This window comes from Mytilus edulis, chromosome 8 (assembly GCF_963676685.1).
Source record: "Mytilus edulis chromosome 8, xbMytEdul2.2, whole genome shotgun sequence".
Classification (NCBI taxonomy): domain Eukaryota; kingdom Metazoa; phylum Mollusca; class Bivalvia; order Mytilida; family Mytilidae; genus Mytilus; species Mytilus edulis.
Window position 1 is genome coordinate 80,202,237 of NC_092351.1, and position 20,768 is coordinate 80,223,004.

Sequence of the window (20,768 nt, forward strand, 5' to 3'; positions counted from 1 at the left end):
ATCTTTTGAGAAAAAGAAAAAATTGAACAAACTATTTTCATTGATTATATGAATTTACGTAAACATACTACTCAAGATTAAGTTTTCGAATACAGATTTATTTCATTTTAAATTTCAAACATTTTACAAATTTACCCAAGGATATATGATTAATAGCTTCTTATAGATTATATCTATTCATTAATGGCTGTGAATTATTACCAATAATTAACCAATACGGGATCCATTAACATCCACTAACGGTTCCGGCAAAACTTCATAAACATCTTTCTATTCCAGTCAAATGAATTTTAAAAGTAATCAAATCATACATATTAATATTGATTACGCTTCAAATGATTACGCTATTGTGTGACAGAATTCAAAAAGATGTAGTTAAAACGCAAATATTTACTTGATCGAAATTTTTAAACTTATAAATGTTGGTTGCACTGTTATATTTGTTAATAAAACGTTATAGAAATAGATCCAATCATTTAGTCTAACATTTCTTAACAGTTTTTGAGTTTATAAATGGAAGATAGAAAAGCCGTTTTTCGTGGAAACCATCGTATAGGTTTTATTTGGAGAGATTTTCGAGATTACACATCACTCCATGGAATCAATTATGTGAGAAGGAATAGTACATATAGATGTCGATGGTAGGTAGCCAATATATTGCTTAAAAAAATGTGGGTTTTTTTTATTTCTGGTTGGAAAGATTTTTATATTATGTTTTTTTTTTGTTGTTATTTTTTTCTTATATCGATATTCATTATAAACAGCTCTATTACTTATACATAGCATCGTTAAAATTGGCATCTTTCTGACCATCACTTCTTTTGTTTTAATGACTTCAACCAAACATTTTATTTTGCAATGTCCTCTACCAGGTCAGGAGTATGGCCGTTGTTATCTACAGTCCGTGTATATGTATGTTGGCGTTTACTTTTGTTGTAGTTTAGTGCTTCTATCGTTCCGTTGTTTTCCTCATATGAAGGAGGAGCGATAGAAACTAGAGGGACATTCAAACTCAAAGATCGAAATCAAACTGACAACGCCATGGCTAAAAAAGGAAAAAGGCAAACAGGCAAATAATAGAATATGTGTATTCCTCCGTTTTTAGTTTGTTCCCACGATTTGTTTTAACTTGACCAAATTATTAATTCGAACAGACGTATACTACTTTTGCCTTTATCTATTCAGATTTACTACCTTACTAGTTTCGATATTATCATTTCTTTCTAAGATGTTGTTTTATATAAAGGTGACAAGTATCTCAACGTCGAATGATGAATTTGAAGTCAATTCTTGTAGATGCGATATATCATTTTAATATTGAAATTAATAAATATTTATAATAGTTCTACATAAAGCTTGCACTTAATAGAGATACACAATTCTGATAATAAAAAAAAAATTAAAGGTATTCTATGAAGAAATTTCAAAACGGAAAGTCCCTTATAAAATAAAAAATTAACAGCTCAAAAACATATAAGATCAACAAACGCATGAATAACGACTGTCATATTTATGACTTGGTACATATATTTTTTCATGCAGAACATGGTGGATCAAACCTAGCTTAACCTATCACTTGTATTAGAGTCGAAAAAAAATGATATAAACCCATTCATATTTTAGGCTTTGATAGTTAGTGTTGTTTTGTTTGGAGTTTTTGGGGTTTGTTTTTTTTTTGGGGGGGGGGGTGTATTTTTTTAATGGACATATACCAGTTTAAATAATTACAGAAAAAAAAGTTTTATAGCCAGATCAATTTTATTTCAAATATACAAACACATTATGCATATATGAGTTCAAAATAATTCAAGTATCGGTGTTAGCTTTTTGATTCGCATTGCATTGCATTGCAAATAATAATGTTTAATCGGCGACAGACAAAACGGTAAATCTTACTTTTTCTTTTTACAAAGAAGTATTACATTACTGCTTGTAATATAAATTAATTGTTAAGGAATAGTACATATAAATGTCGATGGTATGTAGCCAATATTTTGCTTTTGTGGTTTTTTTTTTTATTTTTAGTTGAACAGTTCTTTGTATTATCTTTGGTTTTTTGTTTTTTTTTGTTTTTTATTTCTTATATCGATATTCATTATAAACAGCTAACCATTTTATCTTGAAACCACTGTTGTTGGACGTTTCACCAGCCCAGTAGTCAGCACTTCGGTGTTGACCTGAATACCAATTATATGGTCATTTGTATAAATTTCCTGTTTACAAAACTTTAGTTTTTTTCGAAATACTAAGGATTTTCTTGTCCCAGGAATAGATTACCTTGGCCGTATTTGGCACCACTTTTTGGAATTTGGTCTTTACTGCTCTTCAACTTTGTATTTTATTGGCTTTATAACTTTTTTGATCTGAGCGTCACTGATGAGTCTTGTATAGACAAAACGCGCGTCTGGCGTGCGAATTATAATCCTGGTACCTTTGATAACTATACCAGGTCAGGACTCTGGCCGTTGTTATCTACCGTCCGTGTATATGTATATTGGCGTTTATCTTTGTTGTAGTTCAGTGTTTCTCTTGTTCCGTTGTTTTCCTCATATGCAATTGGGTCTCATTGGGGTCTAAGCGTGATGCGGGATTGCCGATTTTTGGTAAGCGTGATACGGGAAAGTCAAATTATTGTGTTGTGAAAACGGGAAATGAGGTCTAGCGGGACCCGGAAAATGACAAAAAAATTAGAATTGCTTACATACATAGTGTAAGCGGGATACGGGAATCTGACAAAACAGTAAGCGGGATCCGGGATCGGAACCCCCCCCCCCCCCAAATGAGACCCCCATGCAAGAGGGGAGAAAGATACCAGAGGCACATTCAAACTCAAAGATCGAAATCAAACTGACAACGCCATGGATAAAAAAAGAAAAAGGCAGACAGGCAATAATAGTTCACAATAGTTTATGTGTGTTCCTCCGTTTTTAATTTGTTTCCCGGATTTGTTTTAACTTGACCAAATTATTAATTCGAACAGACGTAGACTACTTTTGCCTTTATCTATTCAGATTTACTACCCTACTAGATTAGATATTATCATTTCGTTCAAAGATATTGTTTTATTTAAAGGTAACAATTACCTTATAACGGGTTATTTGCGCGGGGAGCAAATTTTTGCTTATTTTGGCATAGAACAAAATCGCCAAAATAAATATGGCAAATTTAAAATCGCACGTGCAAAGGTGATGATGAAAGTTTTGAATCCACCAAATTTATAATCGCCAAAATATTTCGTATACCTTATTCAATGAAAATCGCGAATTTTTAAACCCGCAAAAATATACCGGTATACGGTTTCTTGACGATGAATGGTGATTTTGAAGTCAATTCTTTTATATGCGATATAACGTTGGTATATCATTTTGAAACTAAAATTAATAAATATTTATAAGAGTTCTACATAAAGCTTGTACTTAATAGAGATACACAATTATGAAAATAGAAAAATTTTTACCAAGGCGATCTACGTGGAAAATTCAAAACGAAATGTCCCTTATGAAATAACAAAATTAACAGCTCAAACACATATAAGATCATCAAACGCATGATTAACGACTGTCATATTCATGACTTGGTACATATATGTTTTCATGTAGAACATGGTGGATCAGACCTAGCTTAACCTCTCTCTCACTTGTATTAAAGTTGCACAAAATGTGTTATAAACCCATTCATATTTTAGGCTTTGATAATTAGTGTTGTTCTGTTTTGTTTTGTTTTGGGGTTGACTTTTTTCTGGGGGAGGGGGGTTGTATTTTTTGAAAGGACATATACCAGTTTAAATGTTTACTGGAAAAAAAATATAAAGTTTTATAGCCAGATCAATTTTATTTCAAATATACAAACACATTATGCATATATGAGTTCAAAATAATTCGAGTAAAGGTGTTAAAATTTTGATTCGCATTGCATTGTATGTAATAATGTTTTATCAGCGGTAGACAAAACAGTAAATCTTACTTTTTCTTTTAACAAAGAAGTATTGCATTACTGCTTGTAATATAAATTAATTGTTAATATACAATGAAACAATTTCCTAACATGCTTAAACATTAAATAGACAAATGTAGTAATCTAATATTTTCATTATTATATACATCTTCTTTCATCCGAGCGTCACTGTCGAGTCTAATGTAGACGAAACGCGCGTTATAAGACTGGTACCTTTTAATAACTATTATTTGTGTATTTCTCTGTCCTGTATGTTCTCCCATTGTTTTGTATTGTATTCCTGTTATATAATGATGTCATTTTAATGTTATATTAAACATTGCAATAAAAGTGTGAGGTTTAGCTAGCCACAAAACCAGGTTCAACCCACTATTTGTTCTTAAAATTTCCTGTACTATATCAGGAAAATGGCCATTGTCATATTAAAGTTCTTTTCTGTGTGTGTTGCATTTTAGTGTTGTGTTTCTGTTGTCTCGTGGTTCTCCTCTTATATTTGATGTTTTTGCCTCAAAGTTAGTTTGTAACCCGGATATGTTTTCTTCTCAATCGATTAATGAATTTGGAATAGCGGTATAGTTGTCTTTATTTATACAAGTTCGTAATAAATGTTTGTATTGTATTCTAATACCAGTTTACTTGGTACTATAATATTTATTGAAGTATTAATTCAATACTTTAAAAATCAACATATATAATCCCTCTGTCCGCTTGACTCTCTTTGAAAAATGAATAATATTTTATTTTGTTTACGCTTCGAAATTATATTATTGCAGCTCTTCAATATTGATGTATTCAATAAATCTGTTGAAGTCTGAATTGTTAAGAATAACATTTTGTCGACTTGGTAATATGAAAATTTTAATTTGGATTAACAATAGAAGACACACTAGAAGAGGATAAATATAGCTTTATCAGGACAATAGAATAAGTTCGTTGACATACTGGTTAATCCAGATTTAAATCAAGAATATAAGAATGAAAGCAATTGTGAGTTTGGTAAGATACATTGATGGGATTTGGCGTATTTTGGTTTGTAAAGATAAATAATACTGTTTGCGAGACCATCAGTTATCTATTTGTTGTTCTTGTCCCTAAACTAGTACTCTTAACTCACCATTGTGTCTTTTGCTTTTATCTTAGATGTTAGTTTTAAATCTGTCTGATTAATTTCATTTTATCATTTTCCCAACTGGCTGGTCCAGTTTGTTCATATGCAGTGATTTTCCAGGTTATGCAATGGTTGCGCTTACATAAACATGATAAAGATGAAAGCCGTTTCATAGGCAAATATTACACAACTTATTTTATATTTACGCCTGTCTGTACTATATGTTATGAGCCTGTAGTTCATTGGTTGTAGTTGGGTGGGTTTTTTTCTTTAAAGTATTGGAAACTTGTCGACATCAAACGTAAACATTTCAATAAGATAGAAAGGAGTTGTTATTATTATTTGCAATTTGTAGGGAGGTACATAATATTCGTAGATATGTGAGTTGTTTACGCATAGCTGGTTCCCAGTTATGATCTCTGTAATTCATCTCATAGAGACATTACTTAGAAATGTTAACAGTATATAAAACAGGAAAGCGCATAAAATTCAATTCTGAGGAAGTCCAATAGTGGAGGTAGGGGTAGGATAGTTTTGTGAAAGAAGTTTAAACTCTTAGAAATTCTGGCCATATAAATGTTGAAAATATTCCGCACAGCCATATATCTTGACCTTTGAAAAAAATAGTAGTGCATATCAATTTTCCGTCCTGGGATATAATTTTTCACGAAACTTCATAGTAAGAGTGGTATATATTTAGCCGCAAAGGTAGTTTGTTTGTGAAATTGCATTGCCTATATTTACAGAATAGCAACCTGTATGTTTTGCATGCATCATGAACGAATACGGAAAAACTCAACGAATCTAAACTATGAATTCCAATGATAAGTTTGCTATGTATTTTTATTTCAAGGTTGGTATGGACAGTAAGTATTCTTGTAGTGGTGAGTTTCATCTGTGTAAATGTGTTTCGGTTACACAGGAAAAGCATGAATTATTCAACAAAGACTTCCAATAAGATAGTAATGGTAACAAGTGTTCCATTTCCTGCTATAACGATATGCAATATATCTGAAAACCAACTTCAAGACATACAGGTAGATGATGTTAATGACTTGGAAAGTTATCACCATCTTGATGAACATTCCGTTATTGAAAACAATAATTCGGATTTATCGAATTCATCGAACTACGATTTCGATGATACAGACCATTTGAACAATTATTCGTTATCAGATTTTTTTATGTTTTGCTCTCAGAACAGAAAAGTGATACAATGTGGAGACTATATTGTCCGAAAGACAACACAATTAGGACTGTGCTATACATTTAACAGTTATGAATATTCTCAAAGTAAAGGACAAATGTATGTCCAAACCACGGGCACACAAACAGCGTTGACTTTTAATATGAAATTGAACCTGCACCATTCAGACCAAGGAGTGGGAATCAGAGTAAGTGTTCCTATATATTTGTGTACATAAATATACCGTAAGATCGTTTATTTCCAAGACATTTCAATTACGGTTTCTTAAATCATACTATTTCCGAAAATTGTTTTTGCTATTTTCCTATCTTGATATTGGTGTCATACAAATAAAGTATCGGCGCATGAATATTTTGCAATGTTATCGTTATCATGAATTCCGCAATATCACTGTATAGAGAATGACGATGAAAAATAGAACTCAGTTCAATGTTTCAAAGTCCTCAGTGCTTCTTTCAAACTCTTATTATAGGATACGATTTCGTTCAGCTTTGTAGGCACTTAATGCATAATACACAATACTTAATGCATAATACACAAATACCATCCAACGGTGAATTCTTGAAAACAATTTGCATTTCGAGCTATTTTCGCCTTAGCAACCCAATATGAAATGAAAAATATACCTTCAAGAGCAGCTTTGAGAGATAAATGGGGTCAAAAGATTTTGTATGTTTGGATATTTAATCAAACTTTCGAGGTTTTTTTTCACATATCTATCCTTCCTTTCTTTGTTTCCAAAAATATATACAGGCGTATTTTAAAGTCTTCTAAACATTATCATGATTAGTTTGCCTTGAATTTGCATAATAATCCTTTGAAAATATTTAACATTTACACATGCATCAAAGATTCAGGATTTTCGGGGAACATTTTTTGCTGTATATTTATCTAATCTATTAAAATTACATTGGTGATATTTTGATAAAACAAAATGGTTCAAATAATCGTTATACGTAATCAAACCGATTGTTATTTAGGGAAATAACTATATAAAATCGTTTTCTAGTTAAATCAGTCTGAATGGTAAAATTCAGTTAAAATTAATTTTTTTCCGATTTTTGACGGTTCGACTTTGCGAAAAAGACAATATTACGTTAGCAACGTCATTACCTTCCAGGTAACTGTACCGTTTGCCCTTACGGTTCATGATGAATTCATAATCAAAATCAATACTGAGTTGTATCAACATTGCATGCATAATTCCCGCCACATTTTGTATGTATGTGCCTGTCCCAAGTCAGGAGCCTGTAAATCAGTAGTTGTCGTTTGTTTATGTGTTACATATTTGTTTTCCGTTCATTATATTTTTTTCTGCTCATTGTTAAAGGCCGTACGGGGACCTATAGTTGTTAATTTTTGTGTTATTTTGGTCTCTTGTGGAGAGTTGTCTCATTGACAATCCTACACCATCTTCTATTATATAGGTACTCCACACTTGAGTTATGAAAAAAATGATATTTAAACTTATAAATCGTTGACAAACTTACAAACTGACAACGTCAAGGCAACGTCATTGTAAAAAACGTAAAAACATTCAACAGTTATAAGCAAGATACAAAACACAACATATTAGTAGGTAAAGACTATGCAACCCGAACCCAAACCTCAAATTGTGGGTATCAGATATTTTTGACAACGTGAATCTTTTGGATAGGTGTTTGACATAGCAATACGAGTACATAAATAAGATTTTAAAAACGAAATCAAACCGAATATTATCTAAGAAAATATAATGTATGAAATCGTTTTCTAGTTAAATCTGTCTGAATGTTAAAATTCAGTCGAAACTGCATCTTTTCACGATTTTTGCCGGTTCGACTCTGCGAAAAAATAATACTGAGCTGTATCACCATTGCATGCATAGGTGAATCTGATACTTAGTTCACAGGACATTTTCTCAGAAAACTTGAGACCACAAAATTTTATCACCATAACATACAATCTTTTCGGCATGACATCCATAAAAGAATATGCTCTTTTTCTGAAGTATCTGATTTATAGTACAATCGCAAAAATATTCAATGAAACATTAAATGCTTTTGTTTTGTTGAATATAGTGCCTTTGCGTTTTTTGTATTTGTAAAAATGTTTCTCGTAGCCCAAAAGATTCTAGACGATCTTTTGTTTTTCTTTCAAGCACATCTTCCTATCCTCATAAGACTTGTTGACATGAGATGTATTAAATTCAGATAAATCCTCAACTGCATGAGCACAGGAACATGGACTTTACATATCATACAATTGGCCGTTTCAAAATCTAAAGCATTATGATTAATTTCATTTTTCGTACCCCAAAATGAAAATAACGTCACGTCATTGGTTAGATTTCCATTGTTTATGACATTTTTAACCAATCAGGACGTTTTTGTGTACATTTTGGAAAATATTACACAGGATGCATTAGATTATGAAACGGCGAATTGTAATATTTTATATTTTAGATAGTACTGCACGAGCCTGGTGAGGAACCGGATGTTCTAAATAAAGGTTTTAACATAGCAGAAGGATTTTCATCTTACGTATCAATGAGCATGACAAAGGTAAGTAAGGATATAACAAATGACCTGATTTAAACTTAGTTTATGTTTTAATTGAACTTGAAAATTGAAGGAAAACACACCTCAAACGATCTTCCTGATATCTACACACCTGTTCGCTTTTAGAAAAAACAAACTTTCCCATTGCAAAGAATCTTAGATTACAGAGATTAATTTGTAACATCCCAGCATCTTGAATCCTCTGTTAACCGCCGAATAGTTAATCTAATAATCGGTGCGTTGCTTTTTATAAAACCGGTTTCAATATTTTATTTTACCTTTCTTCACAAACGTTTTGCTGTAAATTTTTAAAGCCCAATTTCGTTTTCAAGTTGATCGCTATGCTCACGACAATGGTATTGTGTAACCTTCGAAAAACATATGTTTTATCTTGTAATCCTTTCATTTTTTTTTCAGTATGAGTATTTACCTTCACCTTATAGCATAAGTGTTAACCAGCATTGTATCATCACTAATACACCAGACTTTGTTAGTCCTCTGCAGTTTTACCCCAAATACAGCTATAGTGCATGTATAATTGAATGTAGAAGGGATTTTATTATACAAATATGTGCGTGTCAAAGTGTCTTTGATCCAGGTGCAGTATTTTTAAATTCAACTTCTATTATTTTAAAAATGTTAACTTGTATCTCGTATCTGATCTAAGTGCATTTGATAACTTCAAAATTAGAAATTTTACATATATCTACAAATTGTCATGGTCACGCTAGTTACATTTTTGTAATACTGTAGTTTTTCCTCTTTTATCATGTTTAAAAACTAATACAAGTACGTGCAAATATGTTGGGAAAGTAGATACGTATTTTGAACGACTTTAAAAAAGCGTTAATGAAATGCGTTCGTCACAACATTTAGATTTTCATATCATTAACTTATTTACTGATCATTTACTTATGTAAATATTCTCGTTGTGTGTGCATGAATATACCTGCAAAGTAAATACGTTACAAAGCTCCATTTATATCGTAGACATAAACCATGTGTTGAACATCCAGTGCATAAGAAGGAAGTGCATGAGATGGAATACAGAAGAAAGCAAACTTATTGCATATTTAAGCTATTTTAAAAAGGTTTTAAACTCCAAGTAAAATTCAAAACGGAAAGTACTTCCTTAAAGTCAACAACTCAAAGAAATCAAACGAATAACTGTCATAATCCTGACTTGGAATGTTTTATATATTTCTGACATATTTCGTTATGTTAAAAAGGTAGATTAAACCAGGTTTGATAGCTAGCCAAACCTCTCACTTATATGACAGTCGCAAAATGTGCATTATATTGACAACAATGTGTAAGCAAAACAAACAGGCAGTATACTGTAAGTAAAACATTTGGATACATCAGTCAACATGTGGGTCGAATAGCATAACTATTTAATATTGGAAACAAATTGGGAAAAATAAAGCTGCTAAATACTGCATTTTTTAAATATCTTTTAAGTTTTTTGGAAATACTCATTCAAATTTTAAAAAGAATATTCTTATTAAACATATATTGTTTCGTTATTTACGTAAATATTTAGCCTCTTTTATTTTATTTGTTTCCTTATTATACTTTTGTTGAAGGAAGCGAACCAGTTTGTACAACTCCAACGTCAATTGGCTGTTATAGTCAAGCAAGTCGTAAGTACAATCCAGTAGTGTCAGTTGTGCATATTTTCTAACTTTTTTTTGTATTCGACTTTATAGGACCTTCTTTCTTATTATATTTAGCTCTATGCACGGTATTATATATATATATATATATATATATATATATTCTACCACTGCATCGAGTGTGATACGATATTTATCCACTCGAGATAGTTAAATTTCAAATTTAAAACGCGAGGCTCGCCGAGCGTTTTAAATATTTAAAATTCAACTGTCGAGAGTGGATAAATATCGTATTACACGAGATGCAGTGGTAGAATCTGTTTCTCTAATGATTTTCAAACAATATGCAGGCAAACGTATTTCTTCTTTTTTAATGATCTGCGAAAAGATGTTCTTTCTATGTGACGTCATCAGACATGGTCGCCTTTTTTCATGCCGTCACAATAGGAAATTCAGAGGAAAGCAAGAAAATCCGACGTCATAATCGGATTCTAACCAATGAAGAACTGAGATCAAACGAACCACACGTTGATTAATTTTTTTATACAATGGGTGCAGAAAGGGATAAATTGACGAAGAATTATAGAAAAAAAATTACAGACTAAATATGTAAAATGGATGAATCCAATAAGCACTTTACAAATCGAACGAATTAGGAAAATGCAAATAACATATACATGCATTTTAACTTTATAGTTTAACATAAAACAAAAACGCGTTTCCATGTATGTTGACGTTTGATTTTGTTGCTGCATTGTGTTTCTGTCAATCTGTTGATGTGCTCAAATAGTTGATGTGTTTTCCTCCGTTTTTGTTTGCAATGCAGAATTGCTTTATCTTAGTCGGTTTATGAAACCAAAATGCAAGCGACATTCTTTACCTGCATTTCACACAGCCTGATCATTCAATCGTTTCTATGAAAGTTCACATCAAAAATCGAAAAAAAAAATATACCACAGGACTAACAATCCTCATCTTGCAACCCCCCTCTGTAGACAAAAAGAGGACTACTAGAATAGACAATAGCGAACTGCAATACCATAATTATGGTTCAAATGACAAAATTTATGGTAAAAGTATGCTATCTCTTTCGTTCTGTAGCTTGGTGAATGAGATGATTATTTTCAACTCTACTCCTCGACGTAGACTCAGTCATGGTCATCTTCATTATACCTCACTTACTCCATGATTTCCCTATCAAAAACTTGCTGTCATTTACACAAAAGCCGTTAAGTATTCATCACATTCGCACGACGCTTTATTCATTACCCTTTCAAAACTTCATTCGCTGTTCAATTTATGTTTGGAAGCTAATGTTACAAACCCTCATTTAAACCAATACAAACTTACAGCTAATATATATATTTTCGAATATTGCAAGTTACAGACTTTTCAAACAAGTTCGCGTTGGAAAAGAGAAAAAAAAAATTTAAAAATGCCTTTGCCATCAAAGGTCTTGATGTCGTCAACTTGGGCAATATCCTTCATCATAAAGTAACAATCAAAGCCGAGCTTCAAAGTTATTGTAAAACTGCCTTTTCTAGAGTTGGCGTTAATCAGAAGTGGATACTATAAATATACAAAAAATCTTACAGAGTACATACAATCTAAGACTGTTTCATCTTGCATTAGTATTTAACAATATGTCTTTTCTATAATTTACACAAATATTCCCTATTACAAACTAACAGACAAAATGAAAGCATTGGTATTGAGTTGTTTCATAAAAAAGAATGGCCAACGTAGATAAAACAATCTTTTCTTATGTAGGGGTAAATCCTACTTTGTAAACAATCACTCTTATTCAATTAAAAACATCTCTTAAACGGACATTATCAAGATGCTTGATTCCTTGATTGACAACATATTTATTACGTTTGGAGGACGACACAAAACGATCTACATTCCTATGGGAACCAACTGTGCCCCTCATTTAGCCGACTTGATCTTTTATTCTTACGATGTTGACTTCTACAAAATTTTAGGAAGAAAGAAAAGAAGTGAATAATATCCTTTTACTTTAATTTACGCTTTATGTTTTCTCTCCTTAAATAATTCAAAATTTTGTGACTTTGTTGAACGCATTTATTCCATCGAACTAGTGATAAAGGATACAACAGATACAGTTAAGTCTGCCTCATATCTTGACTCACTTCTAAAAAATGACAATGAGGGTCGGTTGAAATCAAAACTTTACGACTAAAGAGATGATTTCAGCTTCCCAATTGTGAACTTTCCATTTTTTTATGTAGCAACATTCCAGTAGCAATTGCATACGGAATATGTATCTCCCTATTGATACGATATTCTCCTGCTTGTATTCATATCATGATTTCCTTGATAACGGGTTGGTGCTTACAAGGTAGTTTTTAAACTAAGAGTTCCAAATTGTGTAGTTGAAATTATCATTTCGTAAATATCACCGACGCCATAACGATTTGGTTTACCATTACGGAGTATCCGTTTCACAGATGATATGTTCTTAACGTCGTACCACCAATGTTGTTCTGTTTCCACAAATGTGACATACCAAATTAGACTATTTACCGTGTTTTTAATAACATGAGCAACACGACGGATGCCACATGTGAAGCAGGATATGTTTACTCGTCCGGAGCACCTGATATCACCCCAGTTTTTGTTTAGGTTTGTGTTGCTTAGTCTTTAGTTTTCTTTGTTGTGTCGTAATTACTCTTTGTCTGTTTGTCTTTTACTTTTGTAGCCATGACGTAGTCAGTTTATTTTCGATCTATGAGTTTGAATGTCCCTCTGGTATCTTTCGTCCTTCTTTTATGACTTTTTAGCAGTGGTATACTAAGGTTGCCTTGATATATTATTTATGTTTAACCAAAAACAATAACGAATGCAACCCCAAATCGTAGAGTACTAAGTTTTTGTTAGACCTTCCACGACGTATTCACTAAATAAATATTACAAAAGCAAAAGAAACAGTCAAAAGGAAAGAAAAATAATGAATATTTAATAGATTAGCGAATATAGCGATTTCATATATATATAGTCTTAAAGACATTGGTTGCTCTGTCAAGTTGATGGACAAATATGAAAAGCTAGAATGAAAGGTCGTCCATTAATTATGATCATTATTGTATATGCAATCGTGATCAACCAAGATATAGAGAACAAGATCCAACGAAACAGAAAAATCTTGTTTTTGTTTAATGTTTTCTGGCCTTACACTAATATTTTTTAATGTGTAAGAAATGTTCTTTATATATTTTTTGCAGTCGATTTTGATATTCATTACAAAACAACAAAACAATGCAACTGTCAGCAACCATGTGAGTTTGTAGAATATCAGTACAGCATATCATCTGCTATAAGTCCCGCTAAGATATACTTACCATATCTAAAACCAATATATCAGGATAAAACTTTTACTGGGTGAGTACTATAATCGGGCCGTTTTATATTCAACTTGTACATATGACGATGCCAAAAAATGAAAGTAAATGCATAAAGTATATGTTCTTCTCATATATTTTATGATAGTATGATACTAAACCCCTAACGGGAGGGATTGTACCTGATATTCATATGATGAAGACATAATCTTTCAATCAGTTTAATTGAGGTCTGGAGCTGGCATGTCAGTTAACTGCTAGTAGTCTGTTGTTATTTATGTATTATTGTCATTTTATTTATTTTCTTTTGTTACATCTTTTGACACCAGACTCGGACTTCTCTTGAACTGAATTTTAATGTGCGTATTGTTATTCTTTTACTTTTCTACATTGGCTAGAGGTATAGGGGGAGGGTTGAGATCTCATAAACATGTTTAACCCCGCCGCAATTTTGCTCCTGTCCCAAGTCAGGAGCCTCTGGCCTTTGTTAGTCTTGTATGATTTTAAATTTTAGTTTCTTGTGTATAATTCGGAGTTTAGTATGACGTCCATTATCACTGTACTATTATGCATATTTTAGGGGCCAGCTGAAGGACACCTACGGGTGCGGGAATTCTCGCTACATTGAAGACCCATTGGTTGCCTTCGGCTGTTGTTTGCTCTATGGTCGGGTGGTTGTCGCTTTGACATATTCACCATTTCCTTTCTCAGTTTTATAATTGGAGAAATCAGCTATTGCTGTAGGGTGCAATAGTACAGTAACAATGTGGATTTCATGGAGACAGTTCATTGATCGTGCGAGGGATCTTTAATTCTAAAATTGATAAGAGCTATGTGCAGTTCACATACTATGTCGTCTCTTCCAATGGCTATTGATATCATTTCTTTTATCTCTAGTAATGTCTAAAAGAAAACCGTTTGTTTATCACAGGTTAATAAAGGTTATAAGATAACGTGTGATTAAATCAGTAGCATAATATGATAAAGGGATTTCAATTTAGTTTTTGCTTGCTTTTAAACAACACAATTTTAATCTAAACGGCTAAATTCCAGCAAATACTGTACATCTTTTAAACAGTTGTACAAATGGTCGTGGCAATTGTTGCAAAGCAGGACGAAAACATATCAAATTGGTATACTCAATTAATATGCTTTATTTAAACATTTTGAACATTAGTAAACTAATGTCATAATTGATATTAGTTCGACTAGCAGAACCACATATTTAACGTGCAAGTCAATAATCCACATGTACACATGTTAATAAACATAGACTCGTTATTCTAGATCGGATTCAGAGACGATCGGTCGTTGGTTCTTCATTTTAAAGCCACGTGTTTAAAAGCTGAAGCAAAAACAAAGTGTTTTCGAATCAATGATTTATACGCTAAGTGAATAAAAGGTATCAGGCTTAAAATTAAATACGCCAGACGCGCGTTTCGTCTACACAAGACTCATCAGTGACGCTAAGATTTAAATAGTTACCAAGCCAAAAAAGTACAAAGTTGAAGAGCATCGAGGACCTAAAATTCCAAAGAAAATGCTTAATACGGCTACGGTAATCTATGCCCGGGATAAGAAAGTCCTTAGTTTTTTGAAAAATTCTATTTGTAAACAGGACATTTACAAAAAGTATGACCATATAATTGATATGCATGTCATCACCGAAGTGCTGACTTCTGATTTAACCATATGCATTCCAGTACCAGTTTTTTTTTGTTTTTTTTTTGGCTGCTTGGCTTGTGATACATGAATGGCTACCGAAATATCATCACAGTATAAACACGAAGACAAATCTATAATATTATGAACATGTATACTATATAGATATATATACATGTGTCTAGTAAGCTCTGTGTGTGTGTGTCATATGAAGATTTTCATTCATTTACATTTCATTCTTTACAGAAAGAACTGCCTTGAGGTTAGACTTTTCTTTGACTCTTTGAGCTACACCTTAGCGGAATCGATTCCAGAATATTCAAGGATTGATTTTATTGGTAGGTTATTATTTTCATTATTATTAAAATCTTGGTCTTATATAACATTCTTCCTACAATTTGAGTACACAACCGCGGTATAATATGTATATATTGTATCTAAGCTTATATACATATCGTCGCTGGGTTTCCAAAACATTGTAAATTACAAATTTTTCAAGAAAACAATGTCTCACAAACAGGCTTTGAAAATTTTGACAAAATGCATGCTTCCAAAATGTCGTATTTGAACTTGAACATTTATGTAAATAGCAGTGAAATGAAAACTTTGACATTTTTGGATTATCCGAAAACTTAAATTATGGTCACAGAAATAAAGAAATGTACAATTATTTTATTCCCAAAGCCATTACACAAAGATTTTTTTAGTTTTCATTCAACATTTTGGAAGCAAAGTTTACAAGCAACTGACATTGGCAATTTTGTAAAAGGTCTTATTTCAAATGTGTTGATTGGTCTAACTGTATGCAATTTTGTAATACTGTAAACCAACTTATTTTTGCGAGCAATTTATTTTCACGACATTCGCGAGTAGAAAAATAACGCGAATATAAATCTTCGCGAACTTGTGAAACTTGGATCTTTCCTGATTACATAAAATGAGGTAGATTTAAAAATCGCGAAATTAAATCACCGCGAAATTGCCATTAAAGGATTTAACGCGAAATATAGTATCCGTGAAAAGAAGTTGGTTTACAGTACCAAAGATTTGCTCCCGCCCAGACCATTGGTGACAAAAAGAATTTTAGACAAAAAAGTCATATACGACATTTTGGAAGTCAAGCGACGACATGGAAAAAAGTATTGCAACACCAAATTGAAATTCAAATTAAAAAACTAAACCTTTATTTTTATGTGATATAATTTGTTGAAATGGAACTAGTTAAACATTATTTAAATATCACCCGAGTTTTATCAATAAATATCGTCTCGATAAGTTCTTATCTGCACATGCAGCTACTGCACTCGTAAGCAATAAAACAGATGTTTGTATCCTCATTGTTTACAATACTTTAAATAACCAATTTTATAAAGTTATGTGATTGACACCTTGTAACTGGTCATCTACAACTCATAACCATGATCACTGCAGCAAAATGGCAGGTATTCAGCATGAGAGAAGCAGGTATGTCGCTGTGACAATTGCACGTATAGTTGGTTATCACCATTCCACTATAAGTCGTTTTGAGAATAAAAGTCAGACAACAAACAATGTTAAAGACCTTCCGAGATCAGGAAGACCCCCTATACCATCTGCTAGTGAAAATCCAAGCATAATGAAGGTTGGTCAGAAGGAAACCCGTTGCAAACAATACAATCCTTAAAAGATAGTGATGAACATGCAGAAGTCTTTAAACAAGAACTGTTCTGGATCGGCTCGTCGGTACTGGTTATCGTGCGATAATATCATTTCGGGGATCTTTGCTTACGAAAAGACACACAGTTGCCCGTATCTAATAAAGTGCAGAGCTCGCCAAAGTTAGAAATTAGCATTGTGGAGGAAGATCCATTGTTCCAATGGAATTCGGTTTATCTTCCTTGGCCCGATCGCAGCCCGAATTTGAACCATATCGAGCATATATGGAACATTATTGAGCGTAAAGTGCAGGAAAGGACACCCCAGTTCAAACACGTCTTGAAATAAACAATACCCTTCGTCAGGAATTGTTGCTGCTACCTTAGCAACAAATTAGTCGACTTATGGCAGGAATCAAAAGACGTTAAGATGCGGTTATCCGTTTGAATGGAGGCTGCGCACAAATACTAATTCTTTGGCGTGTAACGATCAACCATGATGTAAACAATCATATAAAGATTAATTTTGAAATGTCTGACATTGTAAAGTTCGACTACAGTAAAAGTTGTAAAATGCATTTTTTGGTACAAAAAACACCTCATTTTGTTATAAAAATTTTGGTTAGATAAAACATTTTTTTTTTTCATACATTTTTTGTTCGTTGTAATGCCAATGTTATCATTAACTACGTTTCAATATTTTTTTACAAATATTTTATCATATTCCATCCAAAATAAGAGGCTGATTTTTCAAGTTTAAAAAAAATCAAGGTGTTGCAATACTTTTTTCCATGTGTATATGTAGACAATAATAGTGCATTGACTTGATATATCAACGATATCAGGATGAGGCTTAAAACGGGGAAATGCGAGGCTGTGCCGAGCTATTTCCCCGTTTCGGGCCGAATCCTTATATCGTTGATATGTCAAGTCAATGCACTATTATTGTCTTTATACTGCAATCTAAAACAACATTTTCAATGGTTGTTTAATGCGTTGAGGTTATTTATTTGATTTAAATATTGGGGAAAATCCCCTTTAAAACGGCCTAATATCATGCTCGCGGAGAAATATACAACACAATGAAATGTACATATTTACCTATTGAAACTCACACTCGATGGTGAACGAAATCGTTTGAGTATGGACTTCAATATCAACCATAAGCATGAAACATAATATTTATAGGTTGCAAACAAAAAATATTAACAAATGAAATATGTTTTTCCAATAATTGCAAGAAACTAGGTTGAGTCGATCCACGAATCCTTGTATGCATTGGAAACAAGAACAGGTTGAAGAGGTGGTATGAATAATTAAATATTATTTCGGCATTATCTATTTAAATATTCATGAGAAAACGTGATATCGGTTCAGTGACTGTATATGTCATAGACATATACAGTAAACGCATTTTAACTGCTCAAATAAAACGAGTGCAATATAAATCATATTACTGTGGTTGTATTTCCTATCATGGTTTCCTTGATGGAGGGTTGCTGCTCACAATGAAGCTATTAAACCAAGAGTTCCAAATGGTGAAGTTGAAATCATCCAATCGTACATTTTACAGACGCCATCATGTGTTGGTTGAACGTTATGGAATAACCGATTCACAGAGGATATCGGATATGTTCCTTACGTCGTAACTACTATCCCCTTCCGTTTTCATGAATGTGACCCATCGAATTAGACTATTTATCGGGTTTGTAATAACATGAGCAACACGACGGTCGCCCCAAATGAAGCATAATCTGCTTACCCTGCCGTAGCACATGATATCACCCCAAGCTTTTTGTGGGGTTCGTATTGCTTGGTCTTTAGTTTTCTATGTTGTGTCGTATGTACTATTATTTGTTTGTATGCCTTTTTCAAAATCGTAGTTAATGCTCATTAGAAGCATTCACAATAAACTGTACCATGTCATTTTCAACTTTTGATTCAAATCCAGTCGAATTAATTACTTCCTATTTATATCTAAGATAAAATTGACCCCAACAGGAATTTCGCGGGTTCCTCGAATAATGTGTATAAGTGGAGGATTTCGCAATTTATTATTCTAGTATAACGAACTTAACATTTTGTTCCCTTTCTATTTTAGGAATACTTGGTGGTATGATGGCTTTATTTTTAGGCGCTAGTTTGTTAACTCTGGCAGAAGTAGCTGAACTGATATTAATGTGTTTTGTCATTGGGTTAAAGAACTATGTCAAATATATCAAAGGAAAAATAATTAATAGTCGATAAACTGAAATAATAATTTTAACAATATGTACATATTTCTGTACTTTAAAGATTTGTATAAATCCTGGAATAAAACGTATTATTCATTTCTTGTTTTAAGGAAGTTGGCTTAACATGTTTTGGATTTTTTGTCATATTTTCGGAATCCTCTGATTTTATTGATTTAAATGCCTTAAAACATTTTGTCCATCAACCCCAATTTTTCTTTTTATAAGTTTTTTTACATTTATAATTTTAAGCCATTTGTAAAAGTCTTTAAAATCTTAATAATTTCTTAATATTTTTTGAGACTTCAACTTGTCAATGATAAAGCTAAAAAGAGTCAAGAGGGAATATTTTTCCGCCAAAAATTCAATGGCTAGATCTCGAAAACAAGCACACTGACCTGTATTTTGTTCTTCGCTCTATCAATATAAATAAGTGTCATAAAAAGCTTCTAATTTTCAAACTAAGTAGCGAACTTCCTTAAATGCTCTTCGATTAGGATAAGGTTTGAAACAATTTTACCATCTGAAATCCATTGATCAACGATTAAAAAACCGTATGGACATTTTGTACAACTGTAGAAAAATGTTTAAGAATAAAAAAAAAGGCAAATTTGAATTACAACCAACGAATAAAAGACAGTTTTAGGTTTTTGCATTTTCAAGTCATACTATGTTTCAGAGCAAAAATTGAAATATATAGATGTATATGAATTGTTTATAAAGGAATTAAGAAGGGTTATGCATGAAAGCAAAATAATTTCTCAAAGTGTATTTTTTCATAAATTTGAAGAAACTAATTCAATAGAATAATTTGCATATATTGTAATAGTTTATGTTATATTGTTTATTATATTCTGAGAATGTTCCTGGCAACTCAGAAGGTTTTTTTCACAGGAATACTCCTCTGGCGCTTGGACAGTGAAGTATAATTGTAACAAGACATCTTTAAAATAAAGTATTTATTTGTTGTTAAAAAAAAAAAAAAAAAAAACATTGTTCTAAAGAAAAAAAATATAAAGTTCATATTTTTTGGGCACAACATTTCAAGTAACAGAAATACCGACATGCAATGAAAATTCCTAAAAAAAAAAAGTAAAACCAAACAAAATGATCAAAAACAAACGCTTGACTATTTCATGCAAGTGAGTTTTTGTCATTCACTATACCGTCGTCCTTAAGAGTAATGTGGGGATTTTTTCTGGTCCGAACTTTCATAAAAAAAAATACAAAACATATGTTTAAATATTCCACTAATGACTAAAAAAATAGGCAAAACAACACTACATGTTCACACGTCTGTCCATTGGCGGTAGGAGATACAAAACGATCAATCAGCAATTGAAAGTCTAGTAAAAGCAAACAACACCATAGAAAAAAATGAAAAACTACGGAATAACAAACAGAAGTTTTCAAAGCAATATTAAAAAAAATAAAAGACTAATTAACAAAAACAC

General features: G+C 32.1%; 1 protein-coding gene across 1 annotated transcript; it reads left to right on the forward strand.

Annotated features, from left to right (window-relative positions):
* The first annotated feature begins 480 nt into the window (after window positions 1-480).
* On the forward strand, window positions 481-19,402 carry LOC139486358 (acid-sensing ion channel 1-like). Its single transcript, XM_071271222.1, has 8 exons — window positions 481-641; window positions 5,916-6,456; window positions 8,714-8,812; window positions 9,227-9,407; window positions 10,396-10,452; window positions 13,671-13,827; window positions 15,696-15,787; window positions 19,185-19,402. The coding sequence occupies exons 1-8, from the start codon at window positions 514-516 to the stop codon at window positions 19,328-19,330; spliced, it is 1,401 nt and encodes a 466-aa protein (XP_071127323.1). The 5' UTR covers window positions 481-513; the 3' UTR covers window positions 19,331-19,402.
* Window positions 19,403-20,768: the final 1,366 nt, after the last annotated feature.